This window comes from Cyclopterus lumpus, chromosome 21 (genome assembly GCF_009769545.1).
Source record: "Cyclopterus lumpus isolate fCycLum1 chromosome 21, fCycLum1.pri, whole genome shotgun sequence".
NCBI classification, from domain to species: Eukaryota; Metazoa; Chordata; class Actinopteri; order Perciformes; family Cyclopteridae; genus Cyclopterus; species Cyclopterus lumpus.
Window position 1 is genome coordinate 12,300,681 of NC_046986.1, and position 26,864 is coordinate 12,327,544.

Consider the following 26,864-nt stretch of genomic DNA (forward strand, 5'->3'; position numbering starts at 1 on the left):
TATATATGATGGACAATTCTAACAATACACTCTAATTAATACATATACATAACATCAAAAACACTGCAGTGTGCTATCTTGATAGCAGTGACAATGGGCTGTTTCCACACTGAATTGTTCTCCCTATTTGTAAGGCCAGGATGTAAGCTTTCACAAAAAGAGGGAAAGGTGCAAATGTAAAACAAGTCATGACAGAATGTGACAAGAGACATTTCCTCTCTTCCCCGATGGTATTCTTTTTTACACTCAGCCATTTTAATCTCCCCCTTAATACCATCCCTTCAGACTCAACTTTGATCACTGTCATTTTGCAAACTTACAGGATTGGAAGGATTGAGACAAATGCATTATTCATCTCACACACCAATTTGGGTTTCTTCTGTCTGTAATGCACTTCTCTCATCTCCCTGTCACTTTTGTCTTTTGCTCAGTTGGCTCCGTTGGAGGACGCCACTGATCTTTGGGGATCTGTAATGGACTGGAAAGCTTAAACCAAAGGAAACCATAACATAATCACTCTAGTTTAAAGAATATGAAAAAATATTACAATTATAATTTGTAAAGTTATATTTAAATGAATCAGCTACTAATAAATCCTTAATTCATCAACTATATCACTGAACCTTTAGGACATCTTCCTTTCATTCCCACAAATTCTGCCCCTCTCGTTATGTTTTCTTCAGTTTATGTCGAGCAACAAACAGCAATATCACCCTTGTATTTGTTTCCTGGTGCAGATATTGTCTAACCACCATCATGATCGCCTTGAGCTGGAATAAGCTTTCCAACCCAACCTAGACTTCAGTAAATCATACCCAGAGCTCATGAGTCAGGAGCTGTTGCAATAAAAAGGAATTGGAAATTACTGCAGAGGCCTTGAAAAGTTGATTCACTCCCCAATCAGATGGACTAAAGACTAATCTGAAGTATGGCTCAAATGATGTCTGTCAGTCCAACAAGGTTACATTTTGTACCCAAACAGCCTGACAGATGACTGAATGATATATATCTTCTGGATTTTGTGATCAAACATAAAGAACGTTGAGGTTTCTGTTCTAATCTGTAGCGTGTAGTTAATGATGATAATGGAGGCAGATGTACCTCTCGAACTCTCAGCCATTTTTCAGACAAAGGGACCTTTATTTCAGACAAAGGTAGACAAAAGAAGACTTCTCATTTCTAGCCAGCAATTAGCGATTTTGTTTGCAAAAATGTTGCCAGCAGAAGAGCGTAGATAGCTAAATAAGATTACATTAAGCTAACATAAACTGTTTACAGCGTTTTAATGTTGCTGATTCTTTTTTAAAACAAGAACCGTGTAACAGGGTGCACACACACACACACACACACACACACACACACACACACTTCATGTAGTGCTGGGCAGAGGTGATTTCTCTCCCCAGTATTTCTGTCAATTTTCATGTGTGAAACTATGTTCAATACAAATGCCTTCCAGGAAAAACTGTCCAAAAGTGTGAATGGTTATCCTCGAAGGATTATTGCATGCATCTCCCACGGCCGGCTTTTCTGACACAGTTTGAAAGACACTTCGTCTGTCCAACATGTTTGACGTCGTCCTAACCAGGTGTTTCTGAGCATAAACCAACCTTAAAGCTGTAAGCCCCCGGCAAAAAGTCAGTATTCTTACCACTTGATGATCCATGTGGAAATAAGAAGTAACTGTTCTTGTATTGCGGAGAGAGCTAGTCGTAGTGTTACAGTATGTAAATACATACATACATACATACATACATACATACATACATACATACATACATACATACATACATACATACATACATACGTACATAGAGTACTAACACACACAGACATACAGTACATTCTGTATAATTGTCATTGTATTGGCTGGCTGCTTAGCACTTTGACAAGCAATAGAGATGACAAATGTATGCTTTGTTGTTTGTATTTTTTATATGTTTCACTTTGTTACAGGTAAAAAGCCTTTTAGGATGATTTGCAAAGTGCTGAGTGTGAACTTCCAGGAGCTGCTCAAGTTAGTTGGTTATAGAGAGGGATTAACAAAAATAAACACCATCCAAAGCTTAACAGGCATCCAGTACCTCATTATGGTTGCAAAGCTGATTGATTGATGATTGGACAAGCACTGTTCATGGGGAGGGGCTTAGAGAACTGTCAATTGGATGGCTCAAAACTAAAAAGCTTTAAATAAACATGGTCTCATACAATGTTTGCCTTGAGTTGGATGGTTCATGCCACACCCTACCCATGAATTAAATTTTTCCTTTTTGCATCTGAAATGGTCAACCAAGCTACAAGTGAAATATAGCAAACCATTGTTACTATGGGAAGCAATTTGTCTTGTTTTGCAGTGTGTCGTGTAGTGCAAAGTCACCAACAGTTCAGTCTTATGTTGCACCAATCTTCATATGTGATGCGTCATAACATCTTGGCGCTGATGTGGTGAGAGAAGTGTTCAAAGAGCCAGTCAACATACCATATGTAATCGTGAATATTCAATGAAGTTTCTCTCCTATTGTCATTTATAACAACAACAAATAGTTATATTTGTGATGTTGTTCATTCTGTACACGTGACATCTATTGCACTTCCGTCCATCCTGATAGAGGGATCCTCCTCTGTTCTCCACGTTAAAACAATTTTGGGGGAAGTTTTTCCTTTATTGGTGGGAGGGTCAAAGGTCAGAGGATTGTATGTGTACAGATTGCAAAGTCTTCTGAGGGAAATTTGTGACTTGGGGCTTGACAAAATTAATTGAATTGACATGAATTCATTTGAATTTGCAAATGTCTACCTTGGAAAACTAATGTTTTTCATGAAACCTGATTGTGGAAATTATCAAAACATTCCTCAAAGAATGACTTTTTTTATGGAACTTTAACAATTTTAAACTCTGAATAACCCTTTTCTTGTATCCTACTACAATCCTCCCACATCATCTAATTACACATAATTTTAGTATTTAAATGCTATTTCTGTCGAGATGCATAAAAGGCTCTGCCGGAGAGCCCTCACATGACAGATGACAAAAAAACAACAACAAAAAACAAACAAAGTGACATCTAGAGCAAAGAGCTTCTTGGTGGTAAAAGCAATTTTTTTCTGGCCGAGCAAGTGCTGATTTAAGGTGGCCTTAAGGTATTTGCACCCAATCTCCAAGGAGTCAGAGGTTAATGCAATCAGCAGTTTTGCTATTCTGATCCATGGAGTTTATTTGAGAGATTCAGAAGAAAAGGTTTTCTCAAGATAAAAACACAATGAACCCATCTGCCTGTGATACCGACAGTCATGGCACTGACTTATCTCCACAAGTCCTTTAAGGTATCTCCTGAAACACGGTCATTATTTACACAGCGTATTTGACGGCAACAACGGGTGTACTGTGAAATATGAACAGAAGCCGTGATTAAGCAGGGTATGATCAAAACAATGAGGGCACAATAATAAAAAGGCTTCTCGCAGTGACACTGGCTCTGTTTCAATGTGCAATCCTTTATCTGGCACGGTTTTGGTCCAGATTTAGAAATAGATCAACATCAATTTGCTGTTCTGCAAATGTGTTGTCAATAAGGCAAGATAAACGTACAAAAATAGTGAGAGCAATACATTGTGAATGTTGTATCGTTTGTGTTTTTGAAAAAAAGGTCTGCAGACTGTACCACTGATTCTAAAAAGATACAATCACCTGCATCTCTGCTCCTGAGAGTTTTGAAAGGGTTATTGTATAGTTAGCTACTCGAGCATATGTTCAGTATCAGTTGGCATAGTCATCATCCAAGTATGTCATTTTTACTGGGGCTTTTTGTCTCATCTTACTAAATGCATATAGTACATGCACATGTCCTCAACATTTATAAAGAAATGACGACCTTACAAAATAGCAGATGCCATTTAAATTATGGTGTGAATTGTTGCATGGTTTCGTTCCAAGAAATAATTGTATGCATTTTGAAATTAGAAGGAGATTGATACCATGCTCATATCTGTACAATAAAGCTGGAGCTACAGCAGCCCGTTAGATAAGTTCAACCATAACCACTAAACACAGGGGGAAACAGCTAGCTTGACTCTGTCCAAAGGTTAAAACAATCTCCCCATCAGCATCCCTAAAGTTCACTGCATGGTACATCAACAAAGGGATTATGTGTCAATGTTGTGCTGATTAAAAGAAATGAATTACACAAACTGAGTAAAAAGACATCTTAAACAAACAAGACATATCATGTTAAAGTAGTGAGTGGTAGACTATTTTCACCTTTGGACAGAACCAAGCTAGCTGATGTGCAGTCTTTATTCTAGGTTAAGATAACCATCTGCAGGCTGTAGCTACATATGTTTCATCTAACTCTGGGCAAGAAAGCACTTAAGTCAAAATTGTTATGTGCACAGTGATCTGAATATGCCTAGGTTTTGGCAAAGATCAGATTTATACCGTAGTGCCGGCTCTTCACAGTGAGGTAAGCATGTTGTTGGTCTTTCATCATTTTGACCACCCCCTTTAATAAGTAATACATTTTATTTATTTGAACGGGTAGAGGATGCATTACATCTATTCAAAGTAGCAAGATGCTAAACACTTAGGTTAGATCTTTATTCCTGAAGAGATTGGGTATCATACAATGTCTATGACACATTTAGAGAAAACCAGATTTCATGGCATGGATTCAGTTAACATAATGAATATGGGGCTGTGGTAGACCCTGTGGCTATATAAAGATTATAGTCATTATAATATTATTGCTTTAATCACAAAGGAGGCAGATTATGGGCCCTTAAGACAAAGGCTATGATTTCCTCACGGGCCCACCTCTAAATCTAACAAGTAACACCTAAGTTGAAATTCTAATTGAGTGTCTTGTATGAATGACCACACAGCCCTACCATATATTTAGGTTGATTTTGTTATATGATGAAACAAAGAAATTGCACAGTACATACTCATGTCCTAAGTAGTTGATTTATGAGAAGAATGCCCATAAATGCTGTCTAATATCACAGGGTATTATATAATGATTGCTTTGTGCTTATCAAGTAAAAGTATTGACTCTTTCAACTTAAGTGTTACTTTAATAAGCAAGTGAAAATTGTGTGGGATTGTGCCCACTTCAGACAGGTCATATGATGCCAATAATAACTTTTTTTCAAATGCAAAATGCATCATCTAGCAACATATTCTGTAGTTGATCAACTCATAAAGTCATAAAATCGCACATGGTAAAATAGTCTATATACCAAAAGTCCAGCTGTGAACAAACATGAAAATGGAAACAAGGTAATATAATTAAGGCTAAACATCTTTGTCCATTACCTTTGTATAGCTAAGTCAATAAGAGGAGCATGCAATCAACGTAACATTGCCACAATTTTACATTAAACAACAAAAGCAATCAACTCAAAACAAATGCATGTGCTGTTTGTCACCACAAATTAGGACCATGTAATGTAGGTTTTCCACGTAGTAAATTATATGGCTTTGTGCAATTGTTCACCGTCTGTAAAATCACAGATTAAATTGTTTTTGTAAAATAATATATCAATAAATGTCATGCCAAAAATTATTGAGATTCTGCTCTACATGCACTGTTTCTTACATGCCAGATTGTGCGAATTGTACATCTTCCTAAAAAAAATATCAGAGGTCTTTCATAACATGTACACACATCCCGGGACAAATGTGCTCAATTCCATCACCCTACTTCATATAAGGTATATGTGCACATTTTATACATTTCTTTTCATATAAGAATATTGTCCATTAATAAATTAGGGATAGTACAAGGACACAGTGAGGGAAACACTGGTGGCATACGTTAAAATATGTTGCCTGCTCTATGTAAAGCGATCTGAATTCATCTTTCTGAGTTTGGGCGGCAGGTGTCCGTCCATCCGGCCCCCTCCTCCACCAGCCAGTCGCTGCAGTTTGGGAGGTAAGTCCGCCACAGACTTACTCATGGGCTCCGTGCTGATCTTGGAGGTCTTACCCATCAGCTTATCGTCATAGACGCCTGGAACAGAGCTGATTCGCTGCAGCTTCATGGGCAGGTCTCCAAAGCTGTAAGTCATCTCAGAGGTGGTGGAGCTCATCCTCAGTAACTTCTTGGGCAGGTTCTCCCGCCCTGTGATCTTCTGGAGCTTGGCGGACAGCTTGGTGGTGCTGTCATTGTCCTCCAGGGTCTCCAGGCAGTCCAGAGAGCTGTTCTTCTCCCCACTGTTGCACAGGGAAGGAGCCATGAGGGGCGAGGAGAGGAGCAGAGCCTCCTCCTGCTCCTTCACGCTGTATGGAGTGGAGGGCACCTCGAATGTAGCGTGGAACTGAGAGTAGTCCACCTTAAAGAAGCCTTCCTCCAAGGAGATAACCGGGAAGAAGCGGTGTCCCCACAGAACCTCGTCCTCGGTGTAAGACGTCCTCGCTTGGCAGGTCATCCCTGTCAAAAAGAAGAAGAAACAACATTAAAAAAATACCAACCATTGAGTGGATGAATCATCAGATTTATTTTTATAAGGCCTCAAAATCTCTTGGCACAGACTCTGTAAGGAATGAAGATGAAACGTTTCATGACTCCAGTCAACAACAAAGCCCTGATTTAATTATATGATTGGCATCGTTCCATAATAATCAACAAAACACTATTTACCAGGATTCTTGCCATTTCACATCACAAAGCAAACAATATTGCAAACAAAAGTGCCTCAATGAATAAGTACTTAATTTAATAAAAAGCCAGCTGCCTAAATACAGCTTCATTGATATTTCTTAGTTTCAAAATGTGATGTTTATTAGTAATTTCCTGCCTAAATTGAAAGATAATTAAAAGTTATTTGTTGAATGTGTTTCATAAAAAGGCTATTTAATTCCTTTTATAAAATATTTAATTCTGAAATTCCTGTTAATAAGGAACTGTCAATGCACTTTTGATATGAAAATATATATATTTGTATTTAGTTTTTAACTGTTTCTCATTCATTAGTGCATAAAAAGACAACCCTGAACACAAACATACCATACTTTAATTTAGAGACTGAGATTGTTCTCAAATGTGTAATGCAACATCAGGCATGACTTAAACATTGCTTTCCTAACTTTGTAAAACAAAAAGTAACAAATTAACACATAAACACAATTTTACCGAATTGTTACTTTCTTTCAGAATCGATATGAATAGATCGGTCCCGTCACCACCGATACCCGATCCAACTATTTCAGTCGGTATCCGCCGGATATCTTTAACTGACCCACCAACAGAGCAATGCTACAGAACTGTTCATAACACAGGTCTTCTCCACATAGCCTCTCATGGTGCTTAACAGTTCATCCACACCTTCAGCATGGCCACAAAAGATAGAGGATTAAGATAATCTAATTGCTGGAACCCACAATAGGTGCAGGCTGCCTGCTGGCTGCAGGCAAAGGCTTCAGGAGGTCGAGCTCGCACTACATTTTCTTTTGAGCTTTCTGACACAAGAGAGGAAACCCCAATTCAATATAAAATAAAAAAAGCTACATGCAGTATCCGTTACATAACATTGTTCAGCTGGAGAAAAGCCCAAGTGAGTCTGACAATTTAGTTAAAAGCTTAAAATGATGTCATTTGCCGACTACAGATATATGTATAGGATATAGATATCCTATTTGACATTTTCTGGGTTTGTGTGCCTACCCATTAAGTATGCTCTGCAAACTCAGCGCAAGAGGAGAATGATACACTTAAAGAAAATGTTTCCTCACAAGGGACTGACTGAAATCCCTTCTTTAAAACGCCCCTCACATCTTCGGAAACAATGAGCTTTATAGATATTATCCAAAAAAAGGTTATTGGATGCTTATTAGTGATTACTCATCACCACTATTATGTAGCTGCTAGCTTATATCATACTACATTGCTCACAACAAAGCCCCATCCATCTTGGCATAGTTAATATTCAGATGAAAACACAACTTTAATTTCTTACTGAAAGTGAGCATAGCAAATCTATAATTAGGTTCACATCTTAGACAAAACGCTAAATTGGTTTCATCAGTCCCAAAAGCTTTTATTTTAACAGAGCGGAATGGCCGGGGGCACTCTTGTTAAGACTTGTTGAAATCCATTAGGAAATCAGTGACGGCAGTAGCTTATTATCAAATGTTTTAATTACCAGTTTAATATTGTTCTGGCAGCGACTGTTGGGTCCAAACTAGGATGAAGCGCTCGCTCACAGTGAGACACCGCTGCTGATTGTGAGGATGTGATCATCGAAACTGGCGGCATCTGTGATTCCACCCTATTCCCAAGGTCATAAAAGAATTCACTGATAACAGCTCGGTATACAATCGCAGATGTGCAAGAGACTGCACATCAAGTGCGTTCTGGGTATTCACATTATTACTTCTGCACTATTGCTTTACCCTCCCGGAGCCTTTGGGTATATGGAAGTGTGTGGCAGTGAATAAAGCGAGCAAAGCTAATGAGAACTTTAGGGCCAAAGCGATTGAGACTTAAGTGTGAATGGAAATTGTATTGCATTGTGAGCCTTTTAAACGGCCTCTAGCCAAAACATCGTCACCATTTGTTCATCAACAGGTAACATTCAGGGATTCTGGTGTAAAGTGCTCGCTGTTTTGATTTTAAAACAGCTACTTAACCACCACCAGAAGTCAGCCAGACCTGCTTTATTGAATAGCACTGTTAACTGGACCGTCCATACAGTAGACACAGGGCGAGAACATCAATAGCTACTTTGCTGGTGCATGATAAGGAAAAAAGTTGGAATGAGTGAAATTAAATTATGCCTCAGGCAAGAAGTTTCTACAGTAATACACAAGACCCAAATAGCTTCATCTTACATGTATTAATAATGCTCTATTGTTCCTGCAGATGGTGTAGGAGTTACTGTAGGACCTCCGTCTCTGGAAAGACATGAACCCTGCTGGCCTGGGGCTCCATCCCTCTCCAACCTGTTTCCCCTTCTCCAGAGCCACTCAACCCCACGCCAAAAAGAGGGAGAAATCTCACTGATGTGGATGGTCTAATTAACTACACCCTTCTTCAAAAACTAACAATGGGATTAGACTTAATCATAGCCGTTAATGTGCATTTACTTCCTATACATAATTCATGAGCTGATGCCTGAGCCGTTGCATAATCATGGACATGGTTGTATATATGTACAATGTTGTTGATGAAAACCGGCGGCTCTGCAAACACCTGCATCCATATGGCCCGCAGTATAACAGACACAGCAACAATAGTGAACTGTGTGACTCAACTTTCATTCAGGCCATGGCATGTGATGGAAATTTACTCATTATGTTAGTCAGAGACCTTGCGATCAAACGCAGTGCAGTTTAACAGCTAAAAATAGCACAAAACAATAAAACCAGATTCATATATTTTCTCCACTCGCTGAATGTAAATCCTTAAAATAAGAATCCAGTCAAATGAGAATACCCATGTCGGTGTGTATTTTGTATTACTGGCAAAAGCTTATGTAACTCAAAAACACACGCCTGCCCAGGACTCAGTGTTTCTATGGAAACAAAACTGTAGGAATGTGTGCATGTGACAGCCATAAACCTCTTCACTGCTGAGTTTGGTCAAAAGTAACAGTGACAAAACAGAACAAAAGTCTCTCTCTCAGATCACGACATCCAAACTCAACTCAAAATGGATTTTCCATTTAGGGGTAAATCATTCATGTGGCTCCAGAGTCAGACCAAACTGGTTTTACTGTCTCTGAAACGTGACCTTTTATGACACACAAGAGGTACATCACACACTGGCTTCTCATCAGCGAAGCACAGAATGATTTTCTCCCTTGTCCTCTTTGATATTGTTTTACCCCTGCGTCATCTTCATGGCACCACATTCAATTCCATGTGATCATTGTGTCCAACGCACACACAGTAAGGGAGAAACAACATAACTGTCCTATCTCTGCTGCTGTTTGCTGCTGGAGACATGTAACTGAACCTCAGTGAGGTAGAAACACCCGAGATGTGTGCTGTGCAGTGTTTTCACAGTCAGTTAGAGGTGTTGGCATCAACAGTTAACATACAGTATGTCAAGAAAGTTAAACCCAAACAAGCATTAAAAGCTTTGTTTATTTTCTGGACAGGCTTTTTATACTCCGTGGGTACACCTGGCTATGTCTTTGTTTTAGATCTTTTGTAATGTTTTTGGCTATCTCAAATCGTACAAGGAACGCTGCGGTCTTTAACCAATCGACTATCACGACACTCCACACCGGCCTACATCCAAAATAATAGCAAAATATTACATCATTACTTACGTTAAATTCTCACAAAACATGTCTTGCTGTTTTCAATTGTCTTTTTAGACAATTATCTGATTTTAATCCAATGGCTGTATTGGCTTTAATCCCTTAGTTTCTATGAAAAAATAAAAATTACAAAAATCAAATTAATCAGCAATCATTTTGACAATTAGATAATCTATGATTTTGTAACCAAAATGCAAAACAAATGCCATTTTCAACTGGATATACTGCTTCTCTTTTTATTATACTTTAGTAAATTATACTGTTGGGTATTGCTTGTTGGAGAAACAACAATTTGAAGGTTTTACCTCTGATGTTCGTAGTTTGGGCTTTTTTGAAGAAATGTTACTTTCTTGATTCTTATTGTTCTGAGTTTGTACTCATGGTTGAATGCACTTATTGTAAGTTGCTTTGGATAAAAGCGTCAGCTAAATGACATGTAATGTAATTTGAAGTCCCAAAAAACAAAAAGATAATAATTACTGTCAGGTGAAAATACTGCATTCAAAAATTACGTAAAGCTGCACTGATCAATAATTTTAAATGAATAGTTCATAAAATGTGTAATGTGGAAGGGTCACAGGAACAAACCACATAAAAAGGCTGTCTCTACAGTGCCCCGCAGCTCTGCTGAGCATTTCTTAATAACTTAACTGTTATGATTCACTCTCATCTTTCACATCAGTAATTTCCAGCAGCAGCAGGAGTGAAAAAGCTCTGACACACCCTGTGCTGTACACTACCTGCACTAAACAGGTAACAGACACTAGCTGGGGAACATAAGAGCATTTAGCAGTTAAAGAGCCATATATATATATTAATATATATATATATATTTGTTCTGTCTCCTCAAGAGTTGCTGGAGACCTCTTGACCGTAACAAAGTTAAAAGAAAGTAAATAGTGCACTTCCATTCCCCGGGTGGCCCGTAACACAACTATGATAGATTGCTAATGTTGTCTAAGCCTGCTGGAGATATTTAGCCACCTACGGGCTAGATATGTCAATGTTGTGTTTACAGCTTGCACGCTGCCCAAATAAATCTCAAAAACATAAATCAATACCTCCATAAGTAACAGAAACAAGTATTAGAGTATAATGTAGTTAAATATCAAACCATTTATGAATTGATTGCTGTAACATATGTATTGATCAACCTGTCACATTACTGCAGTTCTTCATTTTTAATTTTACTGTTAAGAATAAACTTGTATATGGATTACTGTTTTCTCATTTGACCTGATCATTGTTATTTTTATAACAATTATATATTTATTATAAAACTGCGAATAATGTTACATATCATGAGCTGCTCCATGACAGCTCCGTCCAATTTTTTCATAAAAGTATACCATCAGCATAAAGGTTGGGTCGTTCGGGCTGACTGGCCAATGCAAATCTTAATCCTACACAAGTGTGAAATCCCATCAAAAGTCCCTCATGGCTGAAGTTCACCAGGCAGTCTACTTCTTTCATACTGTATGCAATAACCACATGACAGCATGAGGGGCATTAGATTAATCCTCTGCTGAATCCACGAATTCAAGACAGATGTAAAAAAGCATCCCATTGAAAGAAACTTCAGAGAGGAAGTAAGATAGAAAAGCATAGAAGAAACGTGTTCTGCATCCATGTGTGAAATTGATCTGCCACCTCCGTTTCAATCATGTTTTTAAATGAAATCTCCAGGCATAATCACAATATGAAAATCAAATGTTGTTGTTTCTCCTCAGTGAATGAAGTGGACTTTGGGAATGACTACACAGCACTAAGATGGGCTGTCTGTCTGGGGATTAGAGGTGCTCTATCTGCACTGTACAGTGTTATGCAATGTTTCACTAGACTTCTATCTGATTCCATTATGGACTGAAAAAAAGGCAAAGAGGCAGGAAGTGTCAAAAATAAATTTTGAGATTAAGATACCCAAAAGCCATCTCAGCTTGAGACTCTAAATAAATGGACTTTCCTTTGATAACACAGAGCGCTGTTTGCTTCTCAGGTCCAACAAAGTGAAGCAGCCGTGCTGTCAGCAGAGTGACAGCGCAGATAAAATGGGTTCTTTGGGGGTTGGAATAGAAAAGCACTGTAAACTCTGAGGCAGCCTGCCAGTGTTTCTTGATAGTAGCTATAAAAAAACCTGGCCTAAGTGGTATTCACTGACTCTCATCTAAAAGAAGCTCATCCAGGTTGTAGAAGCATCATATCCATTTGGTGCCTGGCTCAATCAAATTCTCAGCTGGAGATCTGCACTTGACACAGTGAGGACGGAGAAAAGTCAAGGGCCAGGCCTGAGAGCAGAGATCTATTTATTGCTGCTCTGTCACACCATCGAGGCGGATCCTCAAGCTATTGTCTTAAATTTGTGTTATTATATGATACAACAACGGAAGGAAGCAAGCGATACTCAAAATTGACGGGAACAATAAAGCTTTAGTCAAATGACTTCTCTAGAAGTGGACATCAAAGACTATTTTGTGACATAATCACAAATATCCTCCGCCTGTCTCTCTTTCTTTCTTTCACAAAGTCACCAGAATGGTCACACACACGCACATGCACACGTGCACACACACGCACGCACACAACATTGCAGTGTTGTCAGCAAAGTCCCCTGACAGTCTATCACACTGTGGAAACCGCTCAAGTGTTGTGTATGAGAACGATGCGTGCAAAAACATACAAAGCATGTGAATCTGGATGCTGCACATACAGAGCACCGCCACATAACACCATCCAAGATTCATCCCGCTCTCAATGTCGGGCACTCGCTGCGGCCAAGGATGCCCACAAAATGCCTTTATTGAATTGCTGGATTGTGAGGAGCAGCAATTAATTCGAGACAATTATTCTGTTCTTCACATTGCAAAACAGGAAGCAGAATACCCCTTTGTCTTGTTCTAGGATCGGTGTAACGACATATTAAGCTGCTGCGCTGACTGCGGTAGTGTAAAGCCGAAGGAGAGCAGAATATAAGGATGCTGGGGGGGGGGGGGGGGGGGGGGCTTTTTACAACTGACTCGTTACCCTGTTCAATGTAATGTTAAAAAAGGACAGAACAATACCGACATATAACAGGGTATCACATTTTCATACAGATACTGCTATTGTGGCCACAAGTCCTCTCGGATAATCTGTTTCTATGGTGACCACCATCAAGTGATAAAGTGTAGAGAGATCCACAAGCATTCAGTGACCTTTTTTTCTTTTTTCTTTTTTACAGTTTTACTTTTTCAAAGATGGAAATAAGTCCCCTCCCTCTGTTAAATACTGCTTCCCAATGTGATCCATTTGTGAAGGTGGCTTGGACTTGTTTGCAGCTCTGATGTTTATTCCACATACAGCACCGGCTGAGCAATGAGAGCGAGGAGGAAGCTGGAGGGAAAAGGCAGGGGAAGTGCACTGCTGTGGGGGAGGGGAGAGCCTGGATGCCGAGGCAAATGCTTGAGTGTGGAGGCTGTTGGAAAAGGGAAGGGAATCGGAACAGGGGCTGCCAACCATCTCCACACAAGGTGGGATGTCGGGCAGACTAGAGGAACATATGGCAGTCGGTCATTAACTCAGCCAGGAGAGCACATATTACCAAGTGAAGGCCATCTCAATACTGCTGTAAAGGGAACCAGCAATTTATGGATTTCCTTGAGGCCAAACGACCACAATTGTTCATATAGAAAAAATCCCATGGTATCCAAACTAAATGGAGCTATGAATTACTTTCTCCTCATTTCGTATTGATTGCAGAAATGATCAGAACACCATTTTCTCTCCATAAAACAGACTGAGTGAGTTCCCTAATCTCATATTTATCTGTATTACTTCTACTTCAGTCATGAAGAGGAGATATAGCTGAAAGGGGGGGACACGAAAGAGGGAATTCTAAGCCTGAAGAGATCTCAGACGTAGGTGCTGCTAATCAGGAGTAACTCTCTGGTAAGAAAACACCCCTCTTGTTTGTCATTTAAGTGCGACAGCAGATTATTCCAGTAAATTCGAGCACGTCTGAGTGACAAAAACAGACAGAGAGGAGTCCCAGAGGAGAGTCTTGTTAGAAGACAGGTCTTAAGAACAACATGTTCATGTGGCCGTGTGTTTAGGCTGCCGGATTGATTCACCTGCACTTAAGAGACGGTCGCAGCCCAACCAATCAATGCTGCCAGTGACCAGCACTGCAAGTGCATCACAACCTTCCTCATTTCCTCTTAGGCAAGTGGAGCTACAATTTTATCTCAATTATGGCCATGTTACACTTTGCCCCGAGTGTCCCGTCCTTCATCTATACAGGGGTTAATACCGAGGTCTACGGTTTGTGTTCTTAATTACCAAAAACAGCATGGGGCGCACGTCTTCTAAGATAAAGACAACCAGGACCAAGTCAATTATATCTAACTCTTCTCAGCGTGACAGGAAGGCTGAGGCATTATTGGTGAATGCATTTCAGGTGATTTGGTCACAACAGTTCATCCCAGGTCTGCCACCACACCTCCTCTGCTGGTGATTTATTGCCGTCCAACACAGACTTGACAAATCCCTAAAGACACAATTACCTTGCTCCCCCTTGGGAAGCCAGCACAGTTCATGTAAAAGGGATAATGAATCCAGGATGTCATTGCCGGTTCGCTGCCATGCCGATTATGTGGAGTTCATCCGCAGTGCAATTATTGTATGTACAGTAGACATAAGAGGAAAATCTCACAGATGAGTTCCTAGAATACCCATTTGTTTATCTAAAATTAGTAACGCTAATTTTAGCCTTATTCAAAGCAGCATGCAAGCTCCAGCAAACAGGGCGGCTCTTGTGCAGAGTGTAGTGAGTTGTTCAGCAGATGTCAATATACAGGGGGTGGACAAAATATCATGAACATTTTTATAATGTAATCAAATCCAACAGTCTTTTGTGAAGCTAAAGTTTAGTTCATTTCTAAGACTTTTTGAGGTGTTGACTCGTCTCTATGTTGATTTAGAGCGTGTATTTGTTCTCAATGTTGTAATGAACTGAATTATCTTGTCAACATAACTCCAATATACAGTATATGCAGTATACACTCCATTACACCATAATGTAGACACATAAAATGGAACATACTATTAATTTTGGGACTATTGTAATTGATTTAATTTGATTATACACATCTTCATAATTTAATATCCATTCCATAATAATATAATATACTGCAGTATGTAAAAAGTACCACTTAAGCAAGCCTCTGAAATAATTTAAAATGTAACTTCAAATTCAATTCAATTCAGTTTATTTTGTATAGCCCCAAATCACAAATTACAAATTTGCCTCAGTGGGCTTTACAATCTGTTTACACTCTAAAAAAAAAAGATTCTTTACTTAAGTAAATGTACCATAATGTAAAAATACTCCATTACAATTAAAAGTATTGCAATTCACACATCATGTGCCTTACCAGGAAGATCACCAGGACAGTTTATTAGAATATCGTATATTCAGGACTATACTTGTGTATATTTACACCTCTTTGCAATACTGCTTATATTATCCATATTTGTCATGCTGAAATATTGAAGGCAGGTAGCAGAAAAATGTTCAGTGTTGTTAATAAAGTCAAATGAACCAAACGCACGAAATGCATTTTAAGTGAGCTGTAAGGTATCCAACACGGGGCTTATCGCTACACAGGGGGAGCTCAGCTGGGACAGACACTTCTCTCCTGAGTTCTCACCCTGAGCACATTAGATTTAATTGGAAATTCCTGCTGTCACCTGATCTGCAGCCTTAGTTTCCCCAATGAACACACTTTAACTCTGGGACCAGCATGGCCGCAACAGGAAGGGATTATGAATCCGAATGAGTTATGGTCAGTTTCTGCACAGTCCTGGCTCATATCCGGGGTTCACTTGCGCCATTGTTTACTTCAGCTCTGGAGCTCCTGACGTCTGGCGACCCCAGACCTCCGGGGCGAGGACCTCTTACTCATATGATTTAAACTACTGGGCCTCCGGCACATTAGAAAGTTCTCCATTTTCATTTCAATTACCGCTGCTGATGATGAAACATAGATCGGGCCATGACAGACTGCTCGGCTAATCCGTGGCAATAAACGTTTCAAATTAATTATGCTGACTAGTTGGACGGGGCAATTATTATACTTAATTTAATTTCTTAATATACACTTTGTGTATTTGTTGCATAACAGTTACTTAATTGACGCTATGGTGATTGTCATATAACAACATTATTGCTATGGTCAGGTAATTACTTTTACTGAGTGGCAAGAGTCACTTTAATTACTTTTTTAAAATAAACAATGAATATATTTGATTGTTATTTATTCTGGATCCATCAATTCACATAATTTATAAAATATATATTTTCAGCTTTTTTTCCCCCTAACTTTTCCCCTGAATACTACACAGGTCTAAACACAGACTTTATTTAAAAGAAAGAGTGGCACAGTGTCAAATACTAAGCATATAGGTAGGCAATTAATTATTCAAAGCTGTTCTCACCAGTCAATACTGCATTTATGCACACATGAATAAACATTACCAGTGGATCCTGTTTATATCCAACCAACCCCCTGCCACCCACACTCGTTTTAAAATGAGCAGATAGCTGGTTGTAGCAGTATGAAAAATAGTGGGCTGACAGAAATCTTTCAAAATAATCAAAATCAACACAAGACTTTATTGAAGAGAGGAGACTTTTTCATATTTTTTCCACCATTTGCCTCATAACCTAATCAAGATATGAAGTGGGACGATGTGTTTTGTGTGCATCGCACATTCAGCGGAAAGTCATTTAGAAACATGGGGATTATGTGTTAGTTCGGTAAGCAGCGAGCGTTGGCCTGCGATACAAATGTGCTGTGTCACAAAAAGAGGGCAAAAAAAAACGTCTAACTGAAAAGTCTCAGAGCAAAAAAAAAAATTAACAAGACAGCAGATTTTAGCATGAAGTTAACGTCCTAAAAAATCATGTCAACTTTGCTAAAAGAAAACATGTCTAAATATGACTTATTTGCAGCGTGTTATGCATTTCACGGCAAATGTAATGATCACACTGCACACATTTGCATGGAAGTCACATCCTTTTGAAAATAAAAGAGGTTTGTGTTGATGACACAGTTTATCCTCAGGAATTATTGCTTTTCGTAGCTGATGAGTAAATTAAAAAACACTTTGCAGAGCTGGTGAAGATCTGCGACCACGTGAGATCCTAAACACCATACAGAACGTCAGGGATAGACTGGTGTGCTGACAAACCTCTTTCTGTTGAATGAGTTACTCACAAAATAAATCATCAGCTTGTCTATGTGTGTTGCTTATTATTTCTTAAAGCTGAAAACGGCCTGGTCTTAAATTATACAATACACATTCGATTAGATCTTCAGCATACGGGATCTGCAGCATTCAGTAACTGCATCATGTACAAATCCGACACTGAAAATCATTACACTGATTAGTTTCATGGATGGAGGAACCTAAACGTCTGTTGCTGGCAGCTACCGTTCATTTTGGGTTCCCAAGAATCAGCTCCACTAATGAACAGATTGCCTCTGGCTTGGTGTTTAAGCCTGTGCAGCGTTGAACAGCATTACTGGTGTAAATGGGACACATATATAAACTTCGATGTATTTTAAGATGGAATGTCAAGATGGTACTATATAAAAATGTGATTTTGTAAATATTTTTCACATGTTCATGATAAACATGATATATTTAGAAGAAGCCCAACAAATAAAATAAATGATAACTGGATTCCTTCTCAGCTGTTCCTGGTATTGTGAATGCTGGCTCACTGTGACATTAAGTGCATTTCCATCTACCTGTTTTTATGGACATTTTGAATTTGTGCATAAAAAAGTCTGACAAAAATACTAGGATGTATGCATCCGGTCACTTTTTGCATTATTCAAGCCATCATACTTTTCTGGGTATTTCAACCCATTGAGGCGAGAAATAAACTGTGCAGATTTTGAATAGTGTCCGTTTGAAGAAAATGTAACAATACAATACATATTATTGATAATAATAATATGTATTATTATTATTATTATTATTATGGTATTCTCTGATATATACATGATGCTTGACTCTTAGTCGGCTGCCTCTATCTCACGGCCCCTAAACATCCTCCAGTTAGCCCCACTATGCTCCTCCACTATAGAACCACACAGCAGGGTCTGTGGGCCCGACTCGCCCTCTGGCTAGCAACTGCTTCCAATTAAACTCATGCGTTCTCAACTCCGATAACAGTGAGACATTTTTACAATCCACCATCAGCATTTTACGTGGAACTGCAAATATTCCAAATGTATAGTTTATTTCTCACCTCCAAAATGATCAGACGTGAATTTGAAGAAGTCCAAAAAAAACTACGTCATTCAGACCAACACAAACGTGCACTTCGGAGTCGCTCCTCTCTGCTCTCGTTCTAAGCACCGGTTAGCATCATAGTTATGCCAAAGTTAGGAACATGTGCAGAAGGACTCGAGCAGCTGAGATGTATCGGACACTGACATGTAACACCTGTGCTTTTCTTTGACTTCTCTTTTCTTTCCTTTTTATGTCCAGAGCAAATGGTATGTGAAATAGAAGCCACTGGTTACAGAGTTCCACAGTGTTTTGTACCTCTGTTACATAGTACCCCTACTTTTGCTCAAATAAAGTTGGCAACGTGTTTTTCTATAATATGAGTGTTACATTTATGGGAATCGTGTTACTGGGGTTGTGAATTGTGAACGTACATGGCTCGAGACTTTTCAAAGTGAACATTTGAGACTTTCCAATTTTTCAGTAGGTTGATAAAAAGCAGTTTGGTCGCTGTTGCAAATAATCAGCATATTAACAGAATGTTGTACAAAATAATATATATCATATAATATTTAAATGAGAGAATATTGAGTTTGTTTTCCACCATGCTACAAGAGACTCTGTGAGAATGCATAAACGTATTGTCCAACCATAAAATATAGTATCTAGTGTTCTTTTAGTGTCTAACAATGCAGCATAATCTTGTCTTTAGTCCATTCTATTTTAACATAATTATCCCTCGTTTTATTTGCTTTGTGTGTGTTTAATTTGTGAGCCTCTGTGTTGCATGTCTTGTTATACTTGACAATGTCTAAGAGTCTTCTGAATGATGATACTACATATATTAATATTCTCACTCTATTCATTGTTTGTGCACCCATTGTAAAGCGTCAATATTGTATAACCTTGTATATTTACTCCTATTTGTTTGTTTTGTAACATCTGCCTCTCGGGACGACAGATGAAAAATAGCCTCTTGGCTAACTCTGGCGCATTTACAGAAATGTTTGTATTAATGTGCACTGTCCCCTTATCAAATAAACCAAAGTAAGTAGGCATTTCATTTTGTCACAACATTTTAATTTCTTTTACAAATTGTATTGATCATCAATTTCCACTGGGCTGCAGTCATTAATTCCAGCCGTGTTCAATTCCTCTTGTGTTATCCAAACATGACATGCCTGCAATGCACAAATAATGCAGGAGTAACTCAGCTTGGTGTTATTGTTCTGAGATTGACATCAACAACGTAACACACAGGGCCTTTCATGCATATGTGCTCTGGAGCAAAGGCCACTGTTGTAACTCTATACTTGTTGGGGAGTGCTGTGGTTTGTGTTGCTCTTATTGATTGTTATTGTGTCAGACAGTATCCCAAGTGCTGTTAACGTATTACTAACGGCTTCTTGTTTGTGCTTTTCTTTCTTACAGCTATTGTGTTTTGCAGGGCGAGCAATCAGATCGCATCTACAGCAAAAGTGCAATACAGTACATTAATTGCAACGTAATGTAAAGCCAATTCCTCCACAGCCGCACAACATCTTCCGTAAGAAAACCAAACTCGATACCGCAAAGCCACAACTGGCATTACTCCAGACCTCCGACATGTCTCGTTTGGATGGTGCATCTCACTCAGGTGGTGATCACAAACACATTGGGCTCCTCTTCACAAGGAATAAGAAATAGCTCTTGCTTTTTATATACAATGTAGAGGTCACAGCTAAATGGAATAATTCTATACAGGTGCTGTTCCGAGATGCATAAAGTCAGTCCAAAACATTATATATAATAAATGCAGGACAAAAGGTCGCTTTGTCAAAAAGGGTCAATTGCCGTGTGTTATTAAATAGTAGAAAGGACACAGAGGCAGTGATTGTGTAGCTTTAATATGTAGTGGAAAGTACTTTCACTTGTGTTCCAGACAACGGTTTTCCACACATAACAAAACAACAACAACAACAACCTAGATCTGGGGAGTTGGGCAGCTTCTTCGCTAGTAAACACCAAGCCTCATAAATATTTCATCTTATTCTTTCTCTGCTGTAACACCTGTTCTGGCAAGCACTTCTTGCTACAGGAACGCCTCCGTGTGCTTTATATATTTCAGAAGAGATCCTCCTTAATACCAGGCCTTGTTGTCAACAAAGCAACTTCATTTAACGTTCAGCATTGCATGTTTGCCTGTTTTATTACTGAACTTGTGTTATGATTCCTATACCATAGGAATAAAAAAACTAAGTTTAGGTGCAGTGCTGCAATCCTGAATACTCAAGGAGAGGTTGTCATGGAAACAGAGTTACAGTGGCCAGGAATGAAAGCGTCTGAGGATTTAGACTTTCACTGTACATCAATTTTTAACCATAGATTGTTTTTACATCAGCCTTTTCGACCGACTCCACATAACCACAACTGCTTCTCCATGCAGAAATGCCTATAACGTACAAACGTGAGCATAACATTCCCGAACCAACCCGTTTAATCAAAACTGAGATTGTGACTATTATAAATGATACAAGGACACGTGGTTCTGTGACAGTCACTGCCACACTGAAAATACTTGATAATATATCAATGAGAATTTAGTCACATTGCCACAATGAATATATCCATACCTTAAAACCAAAGCAACCTGTAGACAACAGCAATTTTACAATTACTGTCATAAAAACAACAACTTTGAAACTACATGTTTACTGATAATTAATTGGATCAATATATAATCAACTGAGAGAAAGGAAGAAAGAAAGAAAGAAAGATATATACATCAGGTGTTTAAACTGACTGTACTCATACTCCATATTATTATACATTAAAGCACCATACTTATGAATATGTCAAATCTCATCAGATAGACATAAAAGCTTCAGTCATAAACTGAAGAATCTCAAGAATGCCGTTGGGATATGTCTCAACTGCAGAATGAATTTATGAAACAGCATTAAATTATTAAAACTATCTATTAGGAACTGAAGATCTTTGCTAATTGCGGTCCTCTGTGTCAGTCTCCCTGTCACATCTCCACATGCTGTTTTCTCTCAACCAATCTATTACAACTGCTCCTCCGTTCATTCGAAAACCCTAAAGGAGCTCACCCTATGTCAGCGGTGTCAAATAAACGGTTGAATTCAAAATGACCACAGTGGAGAATTTTACTCTGGGCATTACTCATCTTGTGGAAATGGAGTTCCCTAATTCCACAGGGCCCTTACAAAGCACATTTATTATCCCCTCAGAGAAAAGCAGCTACGAGGTAAATGCTGCATGGCCACAAAGGCAGAGGAATGGAATTTGTTTCAGATGAGAAAAAGAAAATGTATATAGCCTAACTTTGACCCTGCTGGAGTTTGAAATGGTTCCACAGCTCACATGTGGCTTAAATATTGGCTCTACTGGTTCTCTTAATGCCTGAATCATCAACAATGTATGATGTTCACCTCTCATATTACTTGTGTCTCTGTATGTGTGCCACAGAAAAAAAATCTATAAAATGCAATAAAAGGGTCAATAGTGTGTCCATTTGGAAGTATTCACAACGATGATAGAGCTCAAAATGATCCATGAGATTTGTTGCAGAAATCGATATTGCAGCACTTCAAAACATTGTAAGGACAACATCGTCAGCTACTGTACATTTAGGCCGCAGTCACAACATGCAACAAAACAAGCTCTCATTTTGAACAGGAGGCCGATATAATGTACGTTTGCTTGTACTAACCTGTAGTCTCGACTATTCCTTCCAGTATCACCACAATTTCAAACTGATCTGTTTGCATGGACCTCTGGGAGAGGTCGTAGAAGGGGCTTTTGGTGTCAATCACATGGCAGATTGTGAGTGGGGAGACGAGGAAGAGCTGGTCTGCCCCGGTACTGAAACCCACGTCCAGCTCCAACTGATCCAGCGGAAGAAACTCGCCCTCGGGCGTCTGGCGAGACTAAGGAAGCGTACAGGAAAAGACAGAGACGGAGATGTTGAGTGGGGGAGGGAAGGGGTAAGACAGACTTATCTACAGCACATCAGAGCCTTTGTTGGAGATTTTCACATGTATATCCAATCAGAGTAACCAATCAGCATATCAGAAAAATTGCTATAATTTTCTTAATTGACATTGTCAAGAAAATCCAAATTAGGATGTGATCTGATGTACAACTGGGACATAAAATGTGTCATTTTCGTCAAAACTGAATCAAATCCACTTAAAATGTCTTGTTGTCTCTGGGTTCATCTGCCTTATAACCTGCTGTGTCAGCACATGGAAATTATGAATTATAAAACTGTTTTAATAATTCACGAAGATGGATATGGTTACAGTGCTCATTGGGGAAAACTGAGTTTGTACTTACCTTAAACTTTATAGAAGCCTGAATTTAATTTCCTATATTATTCCAGAGTATTATTACATAATAATTGGTGGATATTTGCATTGTAGAACATTTCAAAGTTTGTATATGTTTACTAAGGACTTTTGTGAAGCCAGCAGCTGGACAGCATGGCAATCCATAGATGGTGTTCTCCTAATAAGGAACATCAGCACATTTATACAAGTATTAACACATTAAAACAGTGAGTATATGAACAACATGTTCTTCCCGAGGTCTGATGAAAGGCCTCAAACTTGATGGATTTCCCCCATCAGTTTTGAAAAATATGCCTTGGTGACTTATGGTCTATTTGTATTTATTTGCAAAATTGCAGTCATGGCGTAATGTTAAGATGTACGCCATTCAGCATCAGTTCAGCATGGACTGAGACATGATAAATAAAAAGAACAGAACTAAAACAGTCGATGCATCCCGAGTAAAAGTAGCATCACTTACTTTCAGCAATTTGCAGCGGATCTGAGCAGAGACCATATGGCTGTTACGCAGGTTGCCGACCCTGAACATGAGAGTTAGTTTCCCATCTCGCATAGAAATCACCGCGTGTTCACTGAACATCAACGTCTCGGCCCTTTTCTTGGGCTGAGACATCTTGATAAACATGCAGCCGATCAAAAAGGCATCGACAATTGATCCGAGGATCGACTGGAAAAGAAAGAGAATGATCCCCTCGGGGCATTTGTCTGTGATGTATCTGTAACCATATCCTATAGTGGCCTCGGTCTCTATGAAGAAGAGAAAGGCGGAAGGAAAGTTATAGACGTTGGCCACACACGGGGTGTATTTGTCATTGTGCACTCTGTTGAGGTCTCCTCTGATGTACGCGATGCACCACCACATGGAGGCCATGAAGAGCCAAGCGACGGTGTAGGTGAGGATGAAAATAAATAGATTCCAGCGCCATTTCAAATCTACTAGTGTTGTGAATAAGTCTGAGAGGTATCTACTGGTTTCACCACCCAGGTTCCCATGCTGGACGTTACATCGCCCGTTCTTGTCCACGAAGCGCTGCCTCTTCCTCTTTTTCTCTGGGGGAGGCTGGTTGAATCCAGACCCGCTGGATGAGGTGGTCACTACCTGGTAATCGTCCCCAAATTTCTTTCGAAGTGCAGACATACTACGATGACAGCAGCGAAGGAAATCACAAAGGATTCAGTGATACCAACAACAAAAAAGTCTGTGTTGTAGTCGCTGCAGTCGTTAATGCCCGTGCGCAATGTCTCCTCTTTGGAAATAAGGCGATACAAGTGTCCTGTTTTCGCCCCCAGTTAGTCTTGCACCGTCCTCTTCCGCCACACGCTACTGTTGCTACACTCTACAGCCATGAAATGTCAATAACGGACGAGTAGTTCACAAACCCCGAAGATAGAAGCCATGTGAAAAAAAATAAGCGACCCACAGGGTGAGGTATCCAAACGCGCCCGTCACCGTCCAGGTTTTTACAGGTTTATCAGTGGCTGCGTCGTGGATTACTCATCGCCCGTGAAGGTTGGGGCTGTATCGACCTGTTCAAAACTGTACTCACAGAGTAAGTTTTCATGCGAAAGTTCAAAATCCTTCCACGGCCCCCCAAAAACACCAAATATCTCCGCGTAATTAGACGCTGGAAATGGTTTCCAGGATGACACGTCTCTGTGGGCACTTGCGTCTGTGTTGGATAGGATTCGGTTTCCAGCCCTTCCTTGGGAATATGTATACATGTGAGATAGAGTTGCATCCAAGCATATGCATGTACAAAATGACGAGATGGAGAAAGAAAATCACTGTCCCACTGTCGTCATTTTTGGCTGCGCGCATCGACGCTGATTAACAAGGCTCTTTTCGGGCACCTATTCCATTCTCTTAGAGAAATGTCGACTGGATTCTCATGGTTCAGCAGTAGAGATCCACCAGACGCTCTTTTTGGCCGCTTAGATCCCTCTTTCCCGTCGATTTCCCTGCGCGGCTCCTGCGCACTTCCACAGCTCCAGTGATGCGCTCACTGTTGCCTGGTGGTACTACAAAGACAGACAATCTGGAGGAGGAGGGAAGAGGGTTCGCCTGATTTCACAGGTTATTTATTTCCAAGTGATCAAATATGAGAAACAGCAGCCAATATATCGTGATGACTTACAAATAATAATAATCTCACTAAATGCCACGTTCAGCCTTTAGCAAGAGAATAAACATGATTCTGGATCTTTATAGTATAACTAAATGGGTCAATATGTTTATGCAAATATGAAAAATGAATAGCAGTGATTCACAGCTTTATCTCTATCTCTGAAATACACTGCCATGAAGCATCCTGGTGTACAAATATGTCCATTGTCATCCGCACTAACAGACACTGATGACCCCTTTTCCATCCCATGGGTGGCTTCACCCACTCTATCCTGTGAATGCTACACACAAGAGATCTCAACAGAGTGACAAGTGCTGCAGGAAAGCTGCTGACACTCACAACAAACTGTATTAGATCTCAGGGGGAACAAAGAGCTGCAACCAACCAGGATGCACTGCTCAGAATTCACTCTTCGTATTACTGAGATCATGGTCACAGAGGAATACACCCACACCATAGTTACCCGGGCTTACATGCTGCAAACACACATGAGGCAGGACCAACCACATACCAGCACCTCTCTCACACACAGTTTAGCTCCCTCCGCCCCTCTAACTTTCTCTTTCTGTTTACACATGATATTGTGCTGTTGTGTGTTGCACTAAATCAAAATGTCTCCCTGTTAAAAGCACAATTACGACTGAATCAAGAAGTCACTGATGACTTCAGCTTTGAAATTCACATGTCATGATTATTTATCTATTTATGTTATGGCAGACAGTTTTAGCTGGAGACAAGGAGACAGCAGCGAAGCAGTTATGGGATCCATTTGGATAATTTTCACTTTAGAAAGAGTAAACCTTAGTAGATAAATTAATAAAGCAGCTCTCCAATTAAACCTCCTTACTTCTGAATCAAGCTTATCAGTCATCCACTAGATACGGTTACCTGCACCACACAGAACTCCATGTGAATATGAAGCGTAGCTCTTTTTTACACTCTGTTGTGTCTGTCATGCAATATCTGTTGGTCTTTTATATGCTGAGACATACTGTATATTTCTAGAGCAGCTCGTTGATTTTATTATTTAACCATTTTTGGATCCAGTTTTTCATTTCACAGGGATCAATATGCTGTCCAGCCAGCCTGGTTCCAAGTGAAATCCACCTGTCCTATTATCCTGCAACTCCCTGTGGTTTACCGCATGATATTCCACGTTCAGTCTGAGCTCAGAGTGCCCCAGTGTACAAATGGTAGTGTCTTAAAACAGCACTAAGGCCTGACATAACCGTTTCCAAATGACCGATCGCATGGCAGCCCAGTGCAGCATTGATGTGCCTCCAAGTGTTGTCTGCTATAGGCTCTGTGGCTCAGCCCCCTTGAAGGTGCCAGACAGGAAAAGATTTCCCCGTCAGTCACCGGGCCGTCATAATTGCAGGTGAACATTAGCGACATCTTCTGCGGGACTTTTATAATGAGTGCAGGGGAACACAGGTCAGCCACTGTGCATTCTGGCCCTCATTAGGAGGAAAAGGCTACCCGCTATCTGCGGAGCGAAAAATAAGGCTATTAGTTTGGACTGGCCGACAGTCAGCCCGTCATCACCAGCTAGAATTGTTTTAATTGCTGGATGTTTTTCACAGATATAAAATAATTGAAATAAAAAGTTTCCTCAACAACTCTTGGCAAAGTATCTGTTATGCATGTACATTTAGATAAAGCAATTCATTTCAGGATACAGTAGCTTGTGTTGAGACACAAAATGTCTGCAGTACAGTCTTGTGTCCTAAACTTCATGTCAAAGTATTTCTCTATTTTCTATAAATGTTCATGACTGAATAAGCAACATTCTAAGTTTACAACAAACATCTATAGGTCCTATTTATTAAGTCTTAAACAGTCC

General features: G+C 39.6%; 1 protein-coding gene across 1 annotated transcript; it reads right to left on the bottom strand.

Annotated features, from left to right (window-relative positions):
- Nucleotides 1-4,504: 4,504 nt before the first annotated feature.
- On the bottom strand, nucleotides 4,505-24,928 carry kcnj3a (potassium inwardly rectifying channel subfamily J member 3a). The gene is made up of 3 exons (XM_034561540.1): nucleotides 23,356-24,928; nucleotides 22,256-22,472; nucleotides 4,505-6,428 (listed from the first exon to the last, which is right to left on the bottom strand). Exons 1-3 carry the CDS (start codon nucleotides 24,031-24,033, stop codon nucleotides 5,833-5,835), a joined length of 1,491 nt encoding a protein of 496 aa, XP_034417431.1. The 5' UTR covers nucleotides 24,034-24,928; the 3' UTR covers nucleotides 4,505-5,832.
- Between the last annotated feature and the right edge of the window lie 1,936 nt (nucleotides 24,929-26,864).

Excerpts from the sequence above, each read along its gene's own strand:
- kcnj3a (XM_034561540.1), bottom strand. The coding sequence starts at position 24,033 with ATGTCTGCACTTCGAAAGAAATTTGGGGACGATTACCAGGTAGTGACC. Across the intron at positions 22,473-23,355 it reads TCCGCTGCAAATTGCTGAAA|TCTCGCCAGACGCCCGAGGG; the intron begins GTAAGTGATGCT and ends ACGCTTCCTTAG. Across the intron at positions 6,429-22,255 it reads AGGAATAGTCGAGACTACAG|GGATGACCTGCCAAGCGAGG; the intron begins GTTAGTACAAGC and ends TCTTTTTGACAG.